The sequence below is a fragment of the Ictalurus punctatus genome, chromosome 10, assembly GCF_001660625.3.
Source record: "Ictalurus punctatus breed USDA103 chromosome 10, Coco_2.0, whole genome shotgun sequence".
Classification (NCBI taxonomy): domain Eukaryota; kingdom Metazoa; phylum Chordata; class Actinopteri; order Siluriformes; family Ictaluridae; genus Ictalurus; species Ictalurus punctatus.
Genome location: NC_030425.2, coordinates 26,307,053 through 26,332,696, shown reverse-complemented (window position 1 = coordinate 26,332,696; position 25,644 = coordinate 26,307,053). Strand labels below are relative to the sequence as shown.

Below are 25,644 nucleotides of genomic sequence, written 5' to 3'. Positions count from 1 at the left end.
TGATTGATCTTTTCCACTCCAGCTACTTAAGTCAACCTCCTGCCTCTCTGGGAAAATCCTGAGGGGCCAAATCAGCTCTGACAAAACTAGGGCACAGTGTTTCAACATGCACACAGGCACAGAGCAAGCAGTAAAGGGTGAGACACACACACACACACACACACTGAAATCCCCCCCCCCCCCCACCCCACCCGGCCCCCCCCGCCCCAAGCCGTAGACGAGATCTGAGGAATTTAAAGTTTGAGGATTGTCTGTTTTCGAGCGTGTCACTGAACACACTGAAACGGCTGAACCTTAGCGGACATGGTAGGAAAAGCAGGTCACGGTTTAGAGCAACACCGGAGGAGAGCTGGCACACCGGTTGGATGGAGATAAATCACTGACAGTATACAGTAAAGTGTGTGTGATGCCATGTCAAATTTGGTCCAAGGGTTTGTCCTAATACATTTTGGTCAAAGTGTATTTTTCAAAAATCGCTCTTCAACGGTGATTGTTAAAAAATGATACGACCCATCAGCAGGCTTGGCGAGTAACGGAATACATGTAACGGTGTTACGTAATCAGGATACAAAAAAAAAGGTAACTGTCATCCCTTACAGTTACGTCAAAAAACAAAGTAATCAGATTACACGTACATTTAGTAAAAAATTGGAGTGCTATCAGGATTTTTTTTTTTCCATTTAAAAGCAAATAAATTTTTCTTTTGACAGGACACAGTATAGACAGCTGCTTGATTATAGTTCTGGTTCTCTCTTGCCAGTCGTGGCGAACAACCTTTAAACGTTAAAAAATCATCCAGCCGGGATTTCTAAATTTGAGAAAATGTCCAGGATTCAGCTTTAGTTTCATTATGATGTGCTTATGGTCTAATACTGCATCATGTGTGTGCATATTTGCACTGCTTTAACCCCTCTCTGTAATTCCCGCCTTCTCACACACCGATTGGCCGATTATAAAAGGCTTGCAGCAACTATTGGCCAAATTCCTGCCTCTCAACCGTTAGCCTGCTCTCAACGAAAGCATGAAGGTGAAGCGCTGTTGTGTACGGCGTCAAACATTTATTTGACAATAGCAGCAAATGACAGCTGTCCTGAGTCGAAACAATGCCCACGACCATATAAGGTCATTATTAATATATTAAAATGTTATCACATTGCTACGTATTAGCCTACATGGATCATTCAAATGTGTAAATGATGGCAGAAGGTTCACTCGTGGCATCTGATATTTTATTTTATTCCATAGACATTCAAAAGAATGCAGGAATTTAAATATATATATATATATATATATATATATATATATATATATATATATATATATATATATATATATATATATATATATATTTATGTGATGCTAATAGTGCTAATAGTGTGTCTTTTTCAGTGTTGAACGCTGTTAAGACACATAAAAAAATTAATAAATAATAATAAGAAAAGGTGTCTTCTTTTTGGAAAACCAGAATATGCTCAATGTAACTTTTGTGATGTAATGTTACCCGCATCAGGGACAGTGATCTTTCGTTAATTAATTAATTAATTTTCTTAAAACAAATCCGAACATTGAACATGTTTTAAGCTTAAAATAAGCTCTAAATTAAAGTATTTTATATCATATTACTTTTCTCTTGACTTTATTTACATACGTGACCTTTCAGTAATCTGTGCCGTTCGAGAGAGAGTGAGAGAAAGAGAGAGAGAGAAAGACAGAGAGAGTGAGACAGAGAGAGAGAGAATGAGAGTGAGACAGAGAGAGAGAATGAGAGTGAGAGACAGAGAGACAGAGAGAGTGAGAGAGAGACAGTGAGAGAGAGAGACAGAGAGAGTGTGAGAGAGACAGAGAGAAAGAAAGAAACACAGATTATTAGGTATGCTCGTTATCAAGTAATGTACAAGCAGGAACTCTGGCAAGACTAGCTATTACAGCATAACTAAAAAATTAAAACATTACATGAGTTCTCTGTACTATATTTATTGTCACCCAAACTCTTTGTCTTTCGTACTGCACAGGGATGCAAGTGTCACTAAAATGTTGCCGGCCCTGTAACGTGTATCTGAGTACCATTTTATCTATCTGAATAGATAGATAAATCTGCCTGAATCCAACAGTTTCTGTAAGGCTTTCGCGGCGTATGTCGTTGCAAATTAAGTAACTGATAGCTTCGGTTATTGCCTTCGACAAGCAAGAAGTGAGGGTTAGTGAACACTGAAAGAAACCGTTAATATTTGTGTTACCTGTTGCATCTTTAGATTTCAACTTCATCACTCCAAGCTGTCTTTGTAGGTGTATACCAAGCAAGCAAGAACACCTATGAGCTTTCGCCTAAGCTTAATTAATTGTAAAGCTCTGATTTAATAGTTATCTCTCTCTCTCTCTCTCTCTCTCTCTCTCTCTCTCTCTCTCATCAGTTTTTAACCATTTTCCTTTTTGGTTTGAACCTGGCTTGTAAACCCAAGGTCTTGGTCTACCCCCACGACTATAAATCGTATTCGGCTTCTAGATCAGTGCTAATGATTTGTTAGAAAACGTGATTTGTTACAAGACTGGGATGATTCTCCCAGTTTAACCGTTTGACACTCTCAGAGATCGACTGAATTAATCTACAGTCTGTGCTGGAAAGAAATCAGCCTCTACTTCATACCATTTTGTGTAATTTTACTCACGACCACTGGTGGTGCTGTTGCACTCGGTTCCACGACAGTAAAAGTGTAAAAAAAAAAAATCAACTTTAAGTAATGTTTGTTTTTGAGCATTGTTGCTATGTAAATGTAGGGTTTAGCCTTACGACCACATTTATACCATCTGACTGTTATTCAAATAAAAAAATTTATTGGTCGCGCACACATCCATACACAGTATGACGTGCAGTGAAATGCTTTTTATGACTGTCCAGTGACATAAAACAGAATTTACACAAAAACAGAATTTACTTAGACAGACAGATAGATAGATAGATAGATAGATAGATAGATAGATAGATGGCAGGTAAAGTTTGAATTGTATGTGGAAAGTGCAGATATGTGCAGTCGTATATGCAATGCAATGCTGTGCAACACCGAGCTGAGGTAATTGCAGTGAAAAAGATAACAGTATAATAAATAATTATTCATACAGGATATGCCGTGTGTATTGACAGGTGTGTGGGTGTTGTGCAAATACTAATGTAATTCACTGTACACTTCCATCCATCCAGCCATTTTCCATACTGCTTATCCCTACACAGGGTCACAGGTAGCCTGGACCCTAGCCCATGGGACTCAGAACCCAAGGCAGGGGACACCCTGGACAGGATGCCAACCCATGCCAGGACACAATCACACACACACTATGGACAATTTCGAAATGCCAATCAGCCTAAGCTCTGCACACACAGGGTGGAGGTGGGAATCAAACTCCCAACCCTGGAGTTGTGAGGCCAATGTGCTAACCACTGAGCCACCATGCCCTCCCCCTAGCTTCAACTACACTTGTAAAAGAAAAGTGATTTATTTATTTATTTGTGCAAAAGAAGTCATTTAAAATCAGTTCCTTGTTGTGAACCTAGACTCATACTGTTTATTTTACATCCTCCTGTTCCTCCTGAGGCGCATGTGTAAAGAGAAGCAGGTGATAAAGGAGTATCAGTAGCTGAAGGGAAACTACAGGAGGAGTGAAGTAAATTAATTGGCTCACTGAACCTTCTATAATTAGTCCTGCCTCAGCTGGGGCACAATGTGAAAGATGAACCAGCATTAACAGTCCTGGCTGAATCTGAGTCTGTTTATATATTCAGTCATCCGAAACTACGACTAATACGACTATATCTGCCAAATGCCATACATGACTATTAATAAGAAAAGGCAAGGTGGGACAAAGAGTAGAGAAATTAATACAGTTACTGGATAAATGCTTAGAACTGTTATTGTTTACATTAATAGTTATCACAAATTAATCTCATCCGTGGATTCAGACTTACATTCAGCACTCTTGTGACGTCATCATTTCCTGTTCGTTTCACTGCGTCATTCATTTTCAGTAAGTGCTTCGTCCTGAATCCGAAGTCTATCCTGGGAACACTGGGCCTGAGACACACTTTCACACGTAGATTCACACCATTTAGAGTCGCCAATTCACCTAAATGTTTTTGAAGGTCAGAGGAAACCAGAGAACCTGGAGGAAACCCACATGGACGTGGAGAAAACTAAATACGGACGGTAACCCGAGTTAAGGATGTAATAAACCATGTCATAAGCAAGAACGTTAATGAAAACATTTCTCTCCTTTCTCGAATTCCATTAAAAGGCAACGCATGCAGCTCACAGCACTGCTAATTGCTGCGTTCCCTTCAAAAATAACTCCAGATATTGCTTCATTAGTGGTTTTCTCTACACGTGTTACTGTTGCTACTGCTGGAAAATTGTCATTTTAAGAAACGCGAGTCCTAAATCGATCCGTAAAGGGATAACAGAACGCAACACAGATTTCAAATACACGGTATAAAGCCGCAAAACCGTACAACATTTATTTCCTCTTCCTCATAACACTGGAGATGTCTAAGTGGTTTAAAGTGAGGTTTTACTTCAGTCAAAACCTTAAAGTAAATGAATGTGATCGTGTGCTTTAACACTGTACCCGGTGTTTTTGTAAATACAACATGGAAGCTGGATATAAAAGTTCTTTTTATTCTAAGTTTCCATGTGTCCATGCACGTAGGCTGAAGATCTCAGTTCGATCTCGGTTTTTCGCAACACCTCTTCTGATAGGTCAATTAGGACATATATTTTGTTCACATGAGAGGTCATTTTAAAACAATCAATTAGAGACAGATCTTTTTTTTTTTTTTTTTTAACTTGAATGAAATTTGGTAAAAAAGCTTCAATTAAACCCCAAGACAACAACAAAGGAACTGGTGAAGCAGTGTGGGGAATCAGGTACCAAAGTATGTACATCCACCATTAAGAAAGTCCTACATCGGCATGGCCTTAAAGACTGTCATGAAAGGTAGAAGACATACTGATCACCAGCCTTTTGGAGGAGAGTTCTTTGGTCAGAAGAAACAACGTTTGAACTGTTTGGCTATATTTATCAGTGCTATGTGTGCGGTTTTCAATTTGAAGAACACTACCCACACAACTGTGAAGCATGGGGGTGGCAGCATCATGCTATGAGTGTGTTTTGCTGGAAAATGGACGGGTGCGCTGGTTCAGGAAGTAGATGGCATCATGAGGATTAGTTAGAAATATTAACTTCAAGGCATCAGTCGGTCAACACTGGGTCTTCCAGCAGGGTAATGATCCTCAGCATACTTCCAACAAAATGATGTGATGGCCACGCCAATACTTTCAATGCTTACGATCATTATCCTGCTGGAAGACCCAGTTGCGACCGACTTTCTGGCTGATGTCTGGAGATTTTGACTTAAAGACAACGAAGTATAAGTATCGGAGTGGCCATTACGAAGCCCTGGCCTGAATCCCATAAAAAATTTGCAGACCGAACTGAAAAAATGTGTCCCAGCAATGAAGCCCACAACCCTGACTGAGTTACACCAGTTAAAGGGCAATGGCACCAAACTTCTGACCCAATGGACATTTGCTGTAGTAAATAAACGCTAAAATAAATCCATCTCTTCATTATTATTTTGAAATGACCTCTTACTGAAATAAAACGTATACTCGGATTGACAGGAAAAGTACGGGTACGTGAAATGTATGGAGTTGTGAAAAATTGACTTCGAATGTCCTTCGCCTAGGGGTATGAGTTTTTCACACCTCATAATATTAATATATATAGGTATTTAAAAAGCAGATAAATAGTGATGGAGAGGTGACAGACGTGGTTTTCAGTGGGCGGTAGAACCTGAGAGGTTGGGTGAAGGAAAAGACAAAACAACGAAGGCGGTCTCATGCTGTTGGGCTTCGCTGAACCAGATGGACCTGCAGAGAGCTTAATTTCCTGAGCTGACCGCTGTGATCGCTCCACACTGCGCTCTCTCTCAGCATCCAGCATCCAGCAAGGACTCGTATATCAACCACGCAGACAGATATCACATTCCCTTGAAGCTTGTCAAAATGATGATGTGAGGAGAGTGTGTACTGTATTTAGTACAACCAAGTCAGAGAAGACAGATTTACAGCCAGAGATTATTACACACCTGATACAACATGCACACTCATATTCTTTAACATAAATGAGGCTGCATTAACAAAGATTAAGCTTTTAAAACTTTATCAATTCAACTGCACAGAATTTGAAACCTAGTTTGAAAATAATCAGGATCGGTTCAAACATAATCGAATACTTTTAGTTTTACAGCAATTTTGATGAACTTTCGTGTTGTTGTTTTATTAGTTTATTGAATCTGAATGAAGGAATAATTTTGAAAATGTTTTAACGTTCTATGTCATAATACATAATATCTTATCTTGTGGGGCGCACGGTGGCTTAGTGGTTAGCACGTTCGCCTCACACGCCCCCCACGCCTCGGAGGAAACCGGAGTACCCGGAGGAAACCCCCACGCCTCGGGGGCTCGATTCCCACCGTGGCCCTGTGTGTGCGGTGTGCATGTTCTCCCCGTGCTGCGGGGGTTTCCTCCGGGTACTCCGGTTTCCTCCCCCCGTCCAAAGACATGCATGGTAGGCTGATTGGCGAGTCCAAAGTGTCCGTAGTGTATGAATGGGTGTGTGAGTGTGTATGTGATTGTGCCCTGCGATGGATTGGCACCCTGTCCAGGGTGTACCCCGCCTTGTGCCCGATGCTCCCTGGGATAGACTCCAGGTTCCCCGTGACCCTGAAAAGGATAAGCGGTATAGAAGATGGATGGATGGATCTTATCTTGTTATTATCATCGTTATTTTGACTTAATATGCAATTCATTTCAAGTTAGTGTCATTATTTCGACTTAATATCTCATTATTTAACTTAATTACCCGTTACTTCGAAATATATTATTTTGAGCTATCGTATGTCAAATTAGTTGTTCGCGTTATTAAGTAAAACGAATATACGGAGGTAAAATAATCACACACTCTCTTGAAATAATAAGATATTAAGTCTGAATATTCAAAATATTAAATGACGAGTTATTAAGTTGATGAGTTAATGAGATATTTAAGTCAAAAATAACAACATAGCAGACACTGTAGGTTGTTTGTTTGACACCCCCCCCCCCCCCCCCCCCCCCCCAAACGACGATTCTGGGATTTCCATATGGCGTCATTTGAATCGTATTAAATGTTTAAGTTTACAAAATGGCAGCAGGTTTAAACTGGACCGTAGAAAGAGGAAATATTCGAATATGTTACTACAGAAACGATAACGTACTACAGCGAAGGCATTAATATAAACCTGTGATTTACCTTGCAGCCGGAACTACTTTCCAAATGAGGCCACACCTTCTGACCAATCAGAGTTGAGATCTCAAAAGCGCTGTAGAATAAAGGGAAATAAATGACACACGTGTCAACTGGCAAATGTGTTTAATGGCTGGACATGCTCACAGTGAACCGCAGATGGTGTGACGTGCCAAATATACACATGGACAAGTGAGAATAAACTGAGAACACTGCACATGTGATCTTTGTATTCTGTCTGACATGCTGTGATCCAAAGCTAGATTCAAGTCTTCGCATTGGGAACATTTCTGATTTTGTAGTTTAATTATTGCCATCATTCAAATAATTCATTTGGAAGAGTTAAAGGCTGCCTTGTGTGATGGGTATGAAATTTGTCACGTATCCTTTTTCAGCCAGATAAGAGGTTACGCAGCAGGATTTTTTGAATTCTAGCTGTGGACCGACAGTGTGCCCTACAACCACCACCATAATTTTAGCAATAATATTCTAATCACCCTTTAAAGCACAGACTCTCAGGGGCCTAAATCTAATAAAGCCTTCAACACACGATCCCGACTAGCAAAACTAGTAACACAACTAAACATTTTTGCAAATCTCAACCTAACGGCTTATAAGGCCACCATGTGTGCCAGTAATTCTCGTGATTCTTCATGCCTTGGCATCTATACACGACAATGTTACAGAAGGATCTAAATTACAGTCTATGAACAGATTCCTTATTTGCCAGATACCTCTATGTCTCTCTCTATATCAACACACGCGCCTCTCATTATACGTCTATTCTCCACGTCAGTATTGTCAGCATAACAATAATTCATCCGTTATTGTCTTTTATGTGTTCTCTGCAGCACACAGTTTATTTGAACCGTTTCAAAGAATAGTTAAAGACGAAAACACACAAATTAAAAAGGCGTCCATGTTCGTTTCGTGTTCTGTTTTTGTGTTTTTGTGTTTTTTGTTTGCCCATGGGGTGAGATGACATCATTATCATAAAGTCGGTCAATTTCTGGTTGTACCAGAATGTGATGAGAAAACACTTTAAAGTCTTTAAAAAAAAAAAAAAAAGTAGAAGGAGGAAACGATTCTTGAGTGTTTTGCGCTTGAAGTCCTCATGCTAAGGGCGATGACCGCGTGTGTCATCCCTCTCGCTCTGCTCTTCTCGCCTTACGCTCTGTAGCCTTCTCTTCCCGTCGTCTCCGTCCAATGTAAACAGCGCGATGGTGTGAAGTGTGCATCTTCGGTTCCTGTTCACAGGTGGGAGGAGGTGGAGAAGCACAGCTTCAGGGTGTAGGGATTGGAGCCGTCTATGGAGGTGGAGAAAAAACTAGTTACACGTTCAGACTACATTACAGCACTGGCCATTAGGATGTGATGAGAGGGAAATTACTAAACAAAAGGCCGCCTTGTATCACTTATAGGAATATGAATGAAACAATGCAGTCAGGACTGATAGCCCCGCCCACTTATCCTAATCTAGCCTTTGTAGCGTTTCTGGTCAGATACCTCAGAATATGTAAGCAGAAGTAATAGGTTTGCTTTTGTTTTTTCCCCCTATTTTCCCCATAACTTGATTACAGGCCAGCGTGACACACTAGATGGAAATCATTTTTACTTTAAGATGCACGAACCACATACTTTTGGCCATATAGCGTACATCTTAATATTGTGGAACGTCCATGAGATAAGTTAGTTCCTGGTGTCGCTTAGCACAAAGCACAATGTCGTCCGCCCTTAAAGTTACAGCTTTACTCATGACTGTAACGTAGCACTGACACTAGGGACTCCTTCCGTCCTTGTTAAAGAAACATCTCCTTACACAAAATGTCAACGTTTATACATTCAGCCTTGTTTAATAACAACACGTTTTTTTCATTTTTACTCTGATATTCTGTGATATGGACCATCCACCTTACACGTCCCTGTTAATGCATGGTTACTATAAAAATGATAACGGCCTTAAGCTTTCTCCTAGAACAAAAGAGATTAGCATCAGTTGGTGCAAACAAAATAAATAAATAAATATACAAGGGTGTAACCATGGTATAGACATGGGGGGGGGGGGGGGGGGGGGGGGTGTTTCCAACGAATTCGGCGGGAGGACACGCAAGTGAATGTAACGTTAACAAACCAAGCCATGGTATGATGCCTTCTATACTAAGCTAAGGTTACCTACTATTCAGGGATCTAGTTACTTCCTGTCTGAAAAAAAGCTTGCATGTTCTGCTACACTTTTCTACGCTTGGCTGCTGTCTCCATTTCTTACAGACTGAGCGGCTAAAATATATCAACGAACTTGCGTTGATATATATATATGTGTGTGACAAGAGCAAAGCATTGAATCAAGCGGAAAAAACACAGCTGAGCACAATGAATACTTATTATGTATTTTCCACTCTTGGTCCCTTAACATGGGATGTTCTTCCTTATACAACACTATCTTTCACAAACAAATCACTGCAGTATAAAAGAACAGGCAGGCATCTGTTTGCTTTGTACTCGGCTCAAAAAGAAAACGCCTGCTGTGACTCGATTACACAGAGCCATGTTACATTTACCGTTGCAAGATTAATTGCACAGGGTGATGCACATCACACAAAACTGTTAAGAGGGGTGTCTGTTTATGTGTGTGTGTGTGTGTGTGTGTGTGCACGTGTGTGTCTGCCAGTGCGTGGATAAGTACGACTTTCAAATCCAAATTACCGACTCCAGTAAATTGTTTAATCCAAACGTCTGGTGCTTTCCGGGTCTCTTACTTTTAGCTTCTTTTAGCGCTCGTCTTCTAAAAATCTCACTTTCAGCAGAGTTTGGCTCGGATTACATAGATGAAAAAACATTACATCATTTTTTACTTATTTATTTATTTATTTTTTAAATGAGAGAGAAAGTTACAAATGCCGTATTAGCTCTATTTGTAGCACAGCGAAAACAGGACAGCAAGCTTTATAGCTGCTAAATATGTGTTCCTAATGATGATAAAAGTTCAATTTAAGGTTATCTTAAACAACAAACAAACAACACGAATCTTAAGATAAACGAATCTTACATTTAGCAACATTTACCTATCGTTCTGTTAGCATTCCTTGGCTAACTTAAACAGGTTAGCATTACGTTTAAGCTTATTTTAAGTACATTTAGCTGGGTTTCTGTTAGCTAGTTCTATAAGAACTACCTGAATTTACAGGATAATCGTGTTACCTGGTGAAAATGTGTTTGGTTAGTTACATTAGCACACTATGGTCGCATTTTGTTATGGATTGTGAAAATTTTACCTCAGCAAATGAGCTAGCCAATTTCCGAAGCAGGAATCCGCATGATTCGATTGTGAATGTTTAAGAATTATTCATAAAATAAGCTCAAATAGAACAAAATGAAAATGTATTTTCAACGAATGTACCATATGCGGACAATTTTGGCTACTAAACACTTCAGGGCAGGACAGTGCACACGCACAAGTGCTAACATTAGCATTCGAAACGCCAACTAATAGGAGCTCAGAAAAAAGTGGTACACAATTTGTTCACAGGTGAAGACAACAGGAAATGAGCGAGGTAGCTGTACTCACTCGGTATTCTGATCTGGTAATGATTCAGTACTGTCAAAACTTCCACTGCGTGGGTTTTGCTGTCAAATTCCAGGAGGCCGGAGATGGTTTTGGAGCTCGCTTTAAAAACACATCATACACAGATCACAATAAATATCATATGTAGGGGTTATTTCCACTTATAGCCAATTTTGTCTCAACACCTTATGCGAGAATGCTTGTTTGAAGAGTGGTTATCAGGGTGGTACTTTAATAAAATATCTGTATATCTATATTATCATTAATTAACTTGATGATGGATGGGTTTCCAGATTTCGTTTCCTACAGACAATGACGTTTATGCTACGCATGCTGATATGATATGGCTGCACCACTGCACTGCGTATTTATTTAACACTATTACTATTACTATCTGGTGTCCTATTCAAATATAAAGTGAGTCTGCCAAAATAGCAGCATGGCAGAGCTTTTTATTTTCCTTGTCCCTCCCAGTGACGACAGAATGTAGAAGAATGTATGAGAAGTGATGTGAACCAAAGCAGCTACATTTTTACAACATGTTAATCATTAAGCTGGAAGGATTTAAAAAGGTCTACCAGTCATGTGTCTCATCCATGAAATAAAGGACTAACAAAATCATTATTTGTGGCTTTTTTTTTTTGTTTGTTTCTTAGACTTTGCACTGAGTAAAGACCATCGCTCAGACACTACAAACACAGAAACAGACGTAAACATGAAAACACAGGGACTTACGTTTGGCATCAAACACTTTAAACTTGATGAAGCCGGGCACGTCCTGCTCTGTGCATAACTGGAAAAGATTAATAAGATAGTGAATGTGTTAGTGTGACTAACAACAAAGCACCAAACCTTATTATTATTATTATTATTATTATTATTATTACAAATGTAATACATTCCCTTCCATTGTACTCATTTGCTCATGCAAGCTCCACCCCCAAAATGGCTTTTAGCTTTAGCAAATTACATTGTGAATGAAAAATTCTCTGTCTGGGGTTATCAAGTGGAAATGTGTTTTTGTATGTATGAATCGGTGTACTTTAGTAAATTATGTTATGTGCTTATACCACTGCATCATCCATCCATCCATTTTCTGTACCGCTTATGCTACACAGGGTCGCGGAGGAGCCTGGAGCCTATCCCAGGGAACTCAGGGCACATGGCGGGGGACACCCTGGACGGGGTGCCAACCCATCGCAGGGCACAATTACACACACATTCACACACTACGGAAAACTTGGACATGCCAATCAACCTACAACGCATGTCTTTTGGACTGGAGGAGGAAACCAGAGTACCCGGAGGAAACCCCCGAGGTACGGGGAGTGCATGGTGGGTGGAGGTGGGATTTGAGCCCCCAAGGTGCGAGGCAAATGTTCTAACCACTAATCCACCGAGCGCCCCCACCCAACGCCATTAAATACTCAATTCTGATTGGTCAGAAGGTGATTAATTTTCTACAGCAGCAGCATTGACAGGACAAATTACAAGTTTACATCCATGCGCTCGTTCTAATTCCAATACGTTATCGTTTCTATAGTAACAACCTTACAGCTTGTATGATGGACGCCTCAGATGAACAGATTTTTATGACTTTTTACATTGTAATCGTTAATATGGTGACATTTCCAGTGAGGAGAGGACATTTTCTGTCAGCACTCAGAGGTAAGGGTGTAACTTTTCCAACATGGGAAGGTCTTCAGGACAGGATTAGGCATTTTCTGGTTTCTCAGTAACATGACAAGCTGCATGTTTTGCTTTATTAACTTCAAACGAGAGAAGAAAATGATAGGGTGGTGAAGGAGAAGGGATGTTTATAGCTGCTATAACTTAAGTGATAACAGCGGGCGGTCCACAGCATTAAATGTAACTATAATCAGATAAAAAGCATGCCATGTCACTGTTTGATAATAATAATAAAGAAAAATGGTGGCAAGAGGAAAACAACTTCTGGCTGCTTCATCACACCACTCCATTGTGTTTTATTCACTACGTAATGCACTTTATATATAAAATGCACTAAAATACACTATATTTATGGAAGGGAATTCATTTATCATGGTTATCATGGCAACTGGCATTTCGACCAGCGCTAAATGTTATCAGCGCTTAACAGACGGTGTGTTCTGACAGCAGCAGGTGACATGGAATGAGTGTGGGTGGACATTCCCGGCTAACAGCTGCACTGACGGCTCTGCTCTGCTCTTTTTTAATACCATCGCCGCTTTACTCCTGTGTTCTATACTCTAACAGCACTAACCCTCTGCAGGTCGTCCTCAGAGATGGATGGAGGGACGTTGTAGAAGTGCAGCACGCATGAAGGAGGTTGGATGATGTTTTTGGATGCCTGCCCAGCGCTGGTGAAGCGGTTGTTGCGAGTCATAGCGAAGTCTTTGTAGCTGCTCGAACCGTCCTCCAGCTCAAAGACCTGGCTGGGGATGACTGCATGCTGCTTGGACACGCTGCATAGAGAGAGAGAGAGAGAGAGAGAGAGAGAGAGAGAGAGAGAGAGAGAACGAAACAGAGAGAGAAGAATTAAGCAGGGGATGGTAAGACCGAAAATGACAGACGTTTCGATCAAAGGAGGACGAGAAACAAACCGAGGCAAACAAAATGGTGGAGCAGAGACACAAAAGAGAGAAAGTGATTATCATCCTTCAGAAGTGAAAGGGGCATCAGTCAGGAAAGACAGATTTAGAGCACTGAAATAAGCCCTTCGATGTTTTTTTTTTTCTAGAAACGACGACGCAGGCAACGAAAGGAGACGTGGCTCCCGGCTAGAAAGAGAAAAAAGTCAGACAACAGCGAGAGCTATATCTTATTATAAACAGCACGACCTTCAGCTGCTAGTGCATTTTTCAGCTCGTTAAAAATGGTTACTGCTCATCCTCAGCATAAATCCTCGCCAGTTTGGCAGCGCAGAGGCAGAGAAGCACGGCTTATAGTACGTAAATGCACACAGCAGCTTAAAAATCACTGTTGCACGAAGGCCTCTTTGGCACCTTCTCCAGTTCTGTACATGCCCATGCTTTACCAGCCGGAGGATCAGCAGCTTTTTCGGTTTTGGAAGAAACAAGCGGCTATGTTATGATGTTATGTTATGTTATGTTAATAAAATGAAAGGTTAGCGCTCGCATGCTACACTTACTCTTCAGTCAATCTGCTCCTACATCAGCAAATTATCCTGATGGATGAAGTAGGTCGATTCAACGAGACGTCGCTTCATCCCTCAAGGGCTCTCGAGGAAAATACGATGAGGGAGAAAAGAAAAAAAAACGAGGCGGCGAATTCTTTAACTGTCAGACACTAGATGAAGAGCGCTTAAATGCTGGTTTCTGTAACGTAGTTCTTAACGTAGGAAAAGCTTCATCGTTCAAACAGTAACACATGACTGAAAGCCCGAAAATGTGGAAATGAATTCTTTCCCTTTTTTTTCTTCTTTTTTTTTAAAGCAACATGTGACTGTTCATTTTCTATGTATGTGTGTGATACTGCGAAATAGGTATGACGTAGTGAAGGGACAAATCCAGAAAACTGGTTCGAATAATTCCTTAGACCGATTCTATGGCGTGTGTGGTCTGACATTTCTTCAGTCCCCTGCTCACAACGTTTTGTTCCCATTTACCATTTGGCCTTTATCATCATATCATAACATATCACATCATATCATATCCATATCCGTCATATCGACCTTTTATTTATCATGTATAGAGACATTAGGAAGAAAAAACAAAGCTTAGAAGGAAGCAGAAGAGATCGCTGGTGCGTCTGGTTAACGTACTTAGCTAGTACAGTTAGCTTGCTTTGCTTATATGTCAATGAAGCTAGCATGAAGCCTAGCACGTAAAGTTAGTGGAACTAACTGAGACAAACGATGTCTTGCAAGTAGCGTGTTGCTCGCTAATGTGAACACAGGGCAAGGAGTTGCAGCAACTCTGAGAAAATGTGTAATCTTTACCTACTGTGTACTGGTTTCTTCATTTATGTGGTGGCATAAGCTCAATTTTTACACACCGTTAGCAACCATGGGCTTTATCTACTTCACACAAGGGACATGTTTTAATAGCTCGCTATGGTCCACGGGGGCCAATCAACATACCGCGCAACCAACACACACACCAGCTGCGTCTCAGACCTGCTACTACCGTTATATAATGAAACAGCCGGTGGTGCACTATTTTCACTTTTTACCGCACTTGGGATGATATACACAACTCTATTGTTCGTGAAAAAAAAAGAAGAAGAAGAAGAAGAAGAAAGAATTCAACGTGACTATTGACAAGAGTCTGGAGAAATGAGACGTTTCTGTCTGTTCCCGTTTCATAACCTCTGGGTAATTAATTTTTTTTGTTTTTTCCAGCAAACCTCCGACTGCTCTCTAACTTCTCATAGGTCACAGCTCACAAAACACACACGCCGCCGCAACGGTAAGCAGATTTATATCGGGGTTGTAAGACACTAAAAATGAAATCTGCACATTTCTGTTCAGATTACAAAACATCGACTTCTGCGTGTGTTGGCATGCCGAATGCTTCCTCCGTTCGTTAAGAAGGCTATTAGCGATCTAATGAATATTAATGAGCAGAGCAGGGGTCTGCTTTATGAATATTAATAACTAGTGAGGGGAGTCTGGCAAAACCAACTGTGGGATGCACAAGCAGAAAAAGGCACACTACGATGATTTAGGCATGATTTTAAAACATCTCATGAATAATACAAATATGCCTGAACCTAATAGGATATGTTTGTTGTTTTTTTTTTAAATGTAGAGTGAAAATTCATAGTCATGCAATTAGCATATTGTAATTTGTTCAAATTAGACTAAAAACACGCATACATAATTGTGTTTGTTTGGTTTAGCTCAAGCCCGGGCTTTTGGTTTAACCAAGAGTGCTTCCACACCTACTAGCCTGTTGGATGCAAGTCCAGATCAGAGCAAAACTGATACGCAAAGTTGATTCGTTTGATTTGATTTCACATTGCGAATGATTTGTTGGCTAGCGATTGGCTAGTGTCGCTGTGATTGACGGGGGAGAGAGTATACCATCGCTCCCACCCTGAGAGTACGGCCAAGTTCGCTCTCTTGTCTCCCGGCCACAGATGGCTGTGGGATCGTCAAAAAAATACAAAGGGGCATTTAGACGACATGCTCAGAAATAAAACTTCTATACAGCTATACAGCAATAGGAAGAAGAAAAAAAAAAACAAGAGCGCATAGATATTCCAAAAAACACTAGGTTATTTATGTATTTTATTTTTTACGTTTAGTTGCGCATCCATCGTTTACGGTAATTTATTGACCCAAATATCCCGAACACATGACATTCCTGCAGAGCTACAGCTCCATCTTTTGGCATAGTTTAGCAGCCCGCCTCAACAAATGGTTCACTTCCTGCAGCTGAGTGAGTGAATCACTTTCGCACATCAATCGACACATACTCTTGGGATGATTCCCACACTAAGGGGAGATCACATAAGGGTTCGATTCAAAGATACTAAACACTGCACACTTAGAGAGCTTGTGTGATTAGTAAAAGAAGGGCATCCGTACCATACGTTAAGCCTCTTGCTGAAGACTTTGATACTGTTAAGATGTGTGATGGCACGGTCGACTGCATACTCGTCGCCCATCTCCACCAGGGCCGTTCCAGGCACGCTCTTCATGAATTTCACCTGTAAGAGAACGTGGACCACATTTTCAGCAACGCACAGAGCTGCTGCTTTTCATAGCTTATTGCTTATAGGTACTCGTGCTTAGTGCTTCTTTTAGCTTGAATTCCGTTAGGGAAAAGTCGGGAGTGACAAAACATTGCAGCACTGTTCCTCTCATGGCCCACTCACCTTCTCAATGTTACCATAGAGACAGAAGAGGTTGAAGATGCGGGTGCAGTTCATCTTGGTGGGATGCAGGCCGCTCACCATGGCAACAGAGCTGGAGGAGTGGCCGACGTAGGAGGAGGTCTGGGGCAGAGGGTACGCCACAACGTCGGGCACCTCGTGGGAACTCCTCTTAAACCTGGTGTTACTGGGCAGAGGCAGCAGGGGGCAGTGTGACCCTGGATACCCATTGGGGGGGGGGGGGGGGTAGAGAGAAGGGAAGAGCTGTCAGTCGCAGAAGGCAGCTGTTAAGATTCTGGTGCAATGCTTCAGAAACGAAAAAAGAAAGAACGAGCAAGAGAAATTACACACTATTTTCTAGTCTGATGCGCTCCGGTTCCCTTGCAGGTCCTGCTAATTACACCGTGCTTAGCGGAACACTATCTCATTCCCCCTCCCTCTCTCAACATGTCATTTCTCTCCTCCATCTCTCCCTCCCTGCCTACATGCTTCTCTTCTACCTCCTACTTATCTGCATGACGGAGGGCGAGAAAGCTTAATCACTCGAACTGAGAAACAGCTGCAGAGCGACGGGCGGGGAAAACAAAAAAAAAAAAAAAGACAAGACAAGACGAGACAGAGTGATGGAGACTGACCGTAACCGTTGTCGCTGTACGAGGACGGATGCTCCCCCAGGATGGCCTGCCTCTGTCTACCTTTACCACGTTCTGTAATCAGAGCACATATCCAGAGAAGAAGCACAATGTGGGTGTGAAAGTGCTAAAGAGTCTAAACTAACCACACACACACACACACACAATCATCACAAATAGGTAATCCATGCATAGATAGAAAGAAAGGAATGAGAGGTGAAGTGTGATAAGCTGTGAAATGGCAGTGGGTGTGTAACTGCAGCGCAGAATGAGGTGAAGGGGCACAAACGTGAAAGAGATCCATTCCTTTATCCGAGCAGATCATATAATTGGTTACTACTTTAATGTTAAAAAAAAAAAAAAAAGAGCATCCTTCGTGATGTTAGTATTATAAGGTACAGTCTGGGATGAAAAGTATATCCATATACGGTACTGTGCAAAAGTCTTAGGCATCCTATTGTTTAGATGATTATCTTATGAGTTCTGCATTACTGATTCAGTTAAAAAAAAAAAAAAAAAACATTTTAATATTTCCAAACATTACTTTTTCACAAAATAACGTTACAGAAAAATGTTTGTTTGCCAGTGAAGGACTCTTACGTAATAGACCACATATTACGTAATAGACCACTTTTCAGACTTAAAAAAAAGGGCAACGGTCAACGTCTCCAGAAGTTCTGTGGCAGGTTCTCCAAGACGTTCAGTAAAAGTTACCAGCTAATTTGCTTTATAAAACTGCGCAAACTGCACCTACAATTTAAGGGGGGGGGGAAGCGCAAAAGGCCGTCGCAACAAATATCGACTTTGTTTCATTTATTACTGTTTACTGCACGTTGCAGTGTTTTTCTTTAAAGTAGAAAGCTTTGATTTCATTATTTTTGACGTCATCCTCACTTTACCGCATTCCTCTGCACGTGCATGAGACGTCTGCACGGTACTGTATCTCTAGAATCCACATCGACAGCAAGACCTAAACTTTAAGGTTTCTTCAAGTTTACATTATCAAAATGATGGGACAACTGAAAGTGAAATTTTGAACACTGGCCAAACACAGAACCTTATAACTTATTCCGTAAGATCAAATACCATTCGGTTTTACAAGGTTCCACCCCATTGTTTCCTATTCATCTTTTAAGCTCATTAAATAACAAAGAATTGATCATAAACTCCGTAGAGAAAGACATTTTCAGCCAATTAAGACCACATTATAATCATATATGCGTTTCAAGAATTCAAGACTTTTTAAAACCTGAAGCTGTTCCTAAACAACTAGACATTTTACCACTGTAAAACATTTAACAGTGTTAGAATCCAGTAGAACGTTCATTCGCTTCTGTGCAATCACGCAAACGCGTCTTAGCACATGTTAACGTTTACATGCAGATCAAATTCCATTTAAGATCTATATTCGGGTTGCAGCCATATCCCGAATACGATGTTTATATGTGTACAGGCGTCGGAATATTCATGTAGACATGGTTGTTGTAGGTATGCATGAGTTGCCATTCTTAAATACCTAGCCTACAGCTAAGCATCTGTTAGCACCCACAATTCCCAGTGGACTGATCATGCGCATATATCTCCTTGCAGTAGATTTTCTGAATAAGGTGTTTACATGCAACAAATTTCCACATTCCAGGAGTGGGAATCAGAATTTGGGGAATCCGAATATTGTCTGAGTCGGGCAATCGGATTGCGGCGTTTATGTGACTCAGTACTAGAGATCAACGGATACTGATTTTTTATAACCGATACCGGTTATTTGCATATTTATGTTATAACCGATACGCAGAAACGATATTTATGTGTTGTTTTACTTCTGGTTTTGACGGGATGGTGACAATACCACTGAACTGAACAAACGGTTTTATTTATAACAGTTTAGTCAATTTCACGTCCTCCTTGTATACAAAACCAAACTCTTGTGGTTTATACACCCATAAACAGAGGGATCTGAAAGCGTGCAAACAAACTAAAAAAAAATAAAGTGCACTGTTACTAAAGTGTCTTTTTTTATATAATAAAAGCTTCGATGAGGTAAACAGATTACGTGACTCCGTGAGTTTGTCTCTATTTCTTAACACCAAGCTGCTTAAGCTACATATCGAGCGTTTATGTAATTTGTACACGAATGGCTGTTATGTTAAATAAAGTTTATTAATGAAAGCAAAGTAAGTATACTCTACCTGTGCACACCGATGTTGAGTGCGCAATTCTCAAAACGCCATTGGGCACCATTTAACGGTGGATCCGATATTACAAAACCGATAACCGATTATGGAAAAATGCTTACACATCGGGGAAAATATCGGTAGAACCCGATTATCGGTCGATCTCTACTCAGTACTAATTAGAATATTACCAAATTCTGATCAATATCAGAATATCGATGTGCATGTAAACACAGTCAATGTTCAATTTATTCGGTTTATTATTTCATGCTAATGCTATCTGATGTCAGCCACAATATAATAATAATAATAATAATAATAATAATAATAATAATAATAATAATAATAATAATAATAATACCATAAAACCTGCACTTTACCTGTTTTATACATTTACTTCTGTCCTGGATCATATGTACATCTACAACTAAAACATTTTTGTTTGTTTGTTTTGTTACTTATACTGAGGCTTTAATTTTGTTCTTTTCATTCAAATCGTAAACAGAATGTGAATATTGATTGGTCAAGGTCACCTATGTTGCTTTTATCCTATGTTCATCCTGGATGATGATTGGCTGGTAGATAGAATATTATCAAACCAAATTTATCCAGATAAAACCAGGGAAAAAAAAAACCCCAAAGAAGGAAATTGTATTCCCAAAAATGCCAGACAGAACCTTATAATACTGAGATCATGACTTTATTTTCATGTTCCTTGTTCCACGGACATTATTTGCAGTCTTGCTGTTTTCTTTCCTCCCACATCTGTTCCACCTAGCAAACTCATTAACAAGACATTTACGAGCTTAAAATGGGAATGGCTTCTTACTGAGCTAATGATAGAGAGAGTCGATAATGCTACGTTTACTACACAAGTACTGAGCACAGGTACACCTCAGGGATGTATTTTGGGTCTGCTTTCTGTTATTGTTATTATTGTCATGCACATAAGGATTCTAATCTAATTTGTTGACGACATGACAGTAATCGAATTTTATCACCGCAGAGGATGAAAACAAGTACAGACAAGAGACAGAAGTCTATTTTGAAAGATGCGATACTAACAACCTAGCTTTGGTCTTTAAACAGTAACAAAGCCAAGTACATGACACAAACCAGTTACGATAAAGAGAAGAGAAATAGTAGATGAGATTCCATGACTTTACTCTTCTACTCCTGTATAACTGTATTCATTTGTATACCACAGTGCTGTTGAATTCTCGAATCCGATTGGTCAGAAGGTGTTGATGAATTTTCTGATATTGTCGATATGGTGAAGCTTTCTGTAAGAAGACGTTTATTTTGCATTTAGGGAAGGAATCTCCAGTGCCAGTGCTTTGTAACAGTCACGTTTTCCACCACAGGAAGGTCTTCACGACAGAAGAGTTTGCTCTTTCCAGTTTCTCACCAACATGACAAGCTGTGTTCTACATCCACAATCAGATTTCTGTGTATATATATATATATATATATATATATATATATATATATATACACATAAAAGCGCTATACAAAACTACACTTTTATTTTGAAATTTGGAAGAGCCTTTACAGTCTGGTACGGGATTCGAGTTACAGGGTTCCTCTTTCCCATATAGAATGTCTGTACATGGATAGAGATTATCAAAGCCATCCTGCAAATAATATCTACATTCAGTCATAGTATGTTTCTGAGAACACAGAGGCTATGTTAGCATTTCTATCAAGATTTTCACTGCAGGACTTGAATTCATATATATATATATATATATATATATATATATATATATATATATATATATATATATATACACACACATATATATATATATATATATATGTATGTATCCATCCATCCATCTTCAACTGCTTACTCCTTTTTCAGGGTCACGGGGGAACCTGGAGCCTATCCCAGGGAGCATCGGGCACAAGGCGGGGTACACCCTGGATGCCAGTCCATCGCAGGGCACAATCACATACACACTCACACACCCATTAATACACTACGGACACTTTGGACACGCCAATCAGCCTACCGTGCATGTCTTTGGACTGGGGGAGGAAACCGGAGTACCCGGAGGAAACCCCCGCAGCACGGGGAGAACATGCAAACTCCACACACACAGAGCTGTGGGAATCGATCCCCGATCCTGGTGGTGTGAGGCGAACGGGCGAACGTGCTAACCACTAAGCCACCACGCACCCTATATATATATATATATATATAAATAAATTCCTTACATTTATATAGCGCTTTTATTGCTTTTATATACACATATATATTTCACCTAAGAATTCCTTTGACAAAAGAAGAATGTATTGAAATCATTCTCATGGCTGGATCGGGACGAAGGCTGCGATGGACTTTAACAGGGAACATGGCAAGCACATCACACACAACGCTGTTGCCAAACTTATTAACAAATTCCAAAAGACTGGAAGTGTTGCGGACCGACCGAGAAGAACATCCACTTACGAAGGCACAACCAACGTGGCGCTTGCAAATATACTCTCCTATGCAGGGAGACTTTTGGGACACCCTGTATATTTGGGACGTTTCATAGCAATTCTAAAATTCTACAAAGATTTGAGAGTTAAATTAAGAGTTATTATGAGTTAGAGAAGAAACAAGAGACAAAGTAGAAGGACAAGAAGGCAAAATGCAGGACCTTGGACAGTTGTAATGGCTACTTTCTTTTAAAAGAGTCCTGGAGCTGTCCATAACGAACGGGTTTTTTATTTTTTTTTTTTACAGTCATGTCTTCAAATCAGGTCAGGCCACATGACAGGATATTGCATCAGTAAAAAGGACAACCCAAAGTGAAAATATGTGGAAAAGGGGTTTTCTTTTCATATATAAATATATATATATATAAATCCAGCTGTGATCCAGCAATAGAAATATTCATGGAGTAAAAAGAACCCAACTGTGCACAGTGAACAATGCTGAAAAAAAACCCTGTTCCTTCAATTAAGTTTGTCGAAGTGTGCCTGCGCAACGCACACGACAGCACAATGAGCGCAACATTCACATCCAACAGTACAACATCCAAGTGAAAACAAACAGCAGGATGGAGGAAACCAGGTTTCTAAAGTTGATAAAGTCCTTGAGAAACATGAATTTCTATACTTCAATTAAGCATGAATTTTGAAAGTTCATTTCACAAACGGAGGAAGATGGTGTCTTGTTATTTACGATCACGACTGCCGTCTCGAGATTTTCACAGAAGAAGAAAACGGCAAACCTGAGGAGGATTTCCGCACCGATGCAATGTGCCAGCCATTGTTACACCACTTCAAAGCAAGCGCAGGAACAAAGTCTTTCTCAAAACTGTCAGACTGAAAGGAGAACAGAGCAGAACGCTCCGTCTACCTTTCCATTTCTCTCCTTCTTTTTCTGTCTGTTCTCTCTCTGCTTAGCTTTGGAGGCCTACAGGGAGAAGTCATGCAGAGTGATGCTAATTGCTACAAAATGGGCGGTTAGCGGTGGGAATTTGCAGGCATTGCTGCGCTCTGTTTTCCACACACAAAAGGGGGGGGGGGGCTATTAGGGCTCAAGATGACCTTCACATGGCAAATCTCAAGGTCCTGTTCTACTTGTCTTGGATATCCTTATTTCTGTTCTTATTTTCATTCCAGTGTCGATTTTTCACACATACTGTCTCATGAGCTCATTTAACGATTGGGCTGTCTTACTATCCCAAAAGCACCATTAAATCTGTGTTACCTCAGCCCTGAATCTGCTCAAGCTCCAGGTGACCTTGTTGTTGGGGAGTAGTTAGATGGGTGCAGAACAAAAAAATCTCTAAAAGGACTCACTGATTTGAAATATAATCAATACGTTGCCAGGTTGGCTGTGTTAAAACTGCGGAAATGAAGTTACCTCCCTAAACAACAACAAAATTTTTTTTTGAAATTGCTTTGACATTCATTTTTCTTGATGCTTTGGCCAGACGGACTCCATTATGTTCAGACCTCTGAGGAGCATTTCTTGTACACCTTCTTGATGTTTGTAATTTGACAAAGTGCCGACTGAAATACTTGAGCCCCGGTGGTGAAAGACCAGCAAGGGAGGGAATGAATGAGACAGAGAGAAACATTCCTTTTATTGCTGGCAGCTCCATTAATACGATTTTATTTATTTCTGCAGTCCACGATTCAATTACCATTCAAATTCCAGCATCCCCTCTGCACCTCAATAACAAAACAACGGAGGCTGATAACGTGCACGTAGCGCACCGCTGAGGGATCTGCGCCATGGACAAAGTCAAACAGACCTTTGAATCCCATCGAGAAGACTCCAATCGATTGCTAAACATCGCCGGCTCTCTAGTGATAACACTGTTTATCCTCTATTTGTGGAGAGAACAGGCAGTTGCAGCAGTGCTTCTGTGATCCAGGCCAACCATAAGCTGCCTAATCGCATGGTGTTATGCCCTTGCAATGTATTTCTGCTGTTTCCAAGACTGCCTCACCTCCTCCTCTTTACCCACTCACCACGCTTCCTCCATCCTTTTTGATCTTTCACTGATGCATTCTTTTCCTCCATTCACTTTCAGGTTTCCATTACTTTCGCACAGCCTTCTGATACCATGAGCCAGGATCGAATAGTAATGTAAAGACCTTGATGGACTGCCAGCAGTGTGCTTTTGGGGGCTTTTATGAGTATCTGTGATGGCAGGTCACTCAGCTAGGTCATGCTCAATATCTCCTAGGAGTATGTGTAGATTTTTTGCTGCTTTTTCATGGAACTTCATCGGTTATATGGCGGCAAATGACCATGCATTTAAGAGTGTATGTTATTGTATCACATCCGACGACTGACATGTCTCAGGTATATGAAGCCGTGGACTGGTGTAAAACCAGTTGAGGTAAAACATTGCACATAGATGATCGGTAGTGTCACAAGCCTCCAAAAAAAAAACAATCCTCTTCCAAACCAGTCTTTTCTGCCCAGAATATCTACACTGTCGTCCAAGAAAGAGTGTCTCGTCCTTCGCTATATCTAAGTAGACTACTGAGTTTTGACCTGAGGAATTTGCCATGGTGTGCCACTGAAGTGGTGGTAATTAGCTAGAAAAATTATCCAATATAGAACCATCAAGGATTCCTACAACAGAGTTACCCTACCCTAGTAGAACCAATATCCAATATGGATATCCAATATCCAATATAGATAGCTAATGACATTTTACTATCCAACAAACCTCCCGAGGAACCCTTTTTAATAAGAATGTATGTTGACATGAGACCCACACTCTTACATGAAAAGATCCCATCAAGCATTTTAGGTTTGTTCCTCTGCGGGACTCTTAAAGATACTCTGTCGAAGTCTACAGCGCAGGGTTAGCACCTTTAAATGTTTTTCAGTGTCTTTATCTGGGGTAACCCTTAAAAGTGTTATGTAAAATTCTAGAACAGATGGTTAGCATCAGTTAAGTAAGGTTTTTCTTTTTGGTTTGTTCCTCTTGGGAAACGCTTAAAGGTACTATGTAGAAGTCTATAACAGAGGCTTAGAACTAGTTAAGAGTTGTGTTTTTTTGGTTTGTTCCTCTTGGGTAACCCTTAAAGGTACTATGTAGAAGTCTAGAACAGAGACTTAGAACAAGTTAAGAGGTTTTTTTTTTGGTTTGTTCCTCTTGGGTAACCCTTAAAGGTACTATGTAAAAGTCTACAACAGAGAGCTAGCACCAGTTAAGGGTTTTTTGGTTTGTTAATCAGGGGGAAACTCTTAAAGATTCTACGTGGAAGTCTACAACAGAGGGTTAGCACCCTTAAAGGTTTTTTAGTTTGTTCCTCAGGGGGAAACTCTTAAAGGTATTATGTAAATGCTTATAACAGGGGCTTAGCACCATTAAAGGTTTTATAGTTTGGTTCTCTGGGGGAATGCTTAAAGGCGCTATGTAGAAGTCTAAAACAGGGGGTGTACACCTTAAAAGCTTTTTCTGTTTCTTTTTCTGGGGTAACCCTTAAAAGTACTATGTAGAAGCCTAGAACAGAGAGTTAGCATCAGTTTTAGGTTGGTTCCTCTGGGGAACTGCTTAAAAGTACTGTATAGAATCTACAACTGAGAGTTAGCACCAGTTAAATGTTTTATGGTATCATGGGGAACCTTTGGATACTG

The 25,644-nt window shown here is 40.3% G+C and overlaps 1 protein-coding gene across 1 annotated transcript in view; it reads right to left on the bottom strand.

Moving 5' to 3' along the window:
* Window positions 1-7,444: 7,444 nt before the first annotated feature.
* Window positions 7,445-25,644, bottom strand: part of LOC108270909 (heterogeneous nuclear ribonucleoprotein L-like) — an 81,687-nt gene continuing 63,487 nt past the window's right edge. Inside the window, exons 7-13 of the mRNA XM_017477922.3 lie at window positions 17,374-17,445; window positions 16,742-16,956; window positions 16,452-16,573; window positions 13,161-13,362; window positions 11,633-11,690; window positions 10,901-10,999; window positions 7,445-8,642 (exon numbers count right to left, since the gene is read on the bottom strand). Of these exons, the coding sequence (XP_017333411.1) occupies window positions 8,587-8,642; window positions 10,901-10,999; window positions 11,633-11,690; window positions 13,161-13,362; window positions 16,452-16,573; window positions 16,742-16,956; window positions 17,374-17,445 (824 nt within the window). The 3' untranslated portion in view covers window positions 7,445-8,586. The remainder of the gene's footprint in view (window positions 8,643-10,900; window positions 11,000-11,632; window positions 11,691-13,160; window positions 13,363-16,451; window positions 16,574-16,741; window positions 16,957-17,373; window positions 17,446-25,644) is intronic.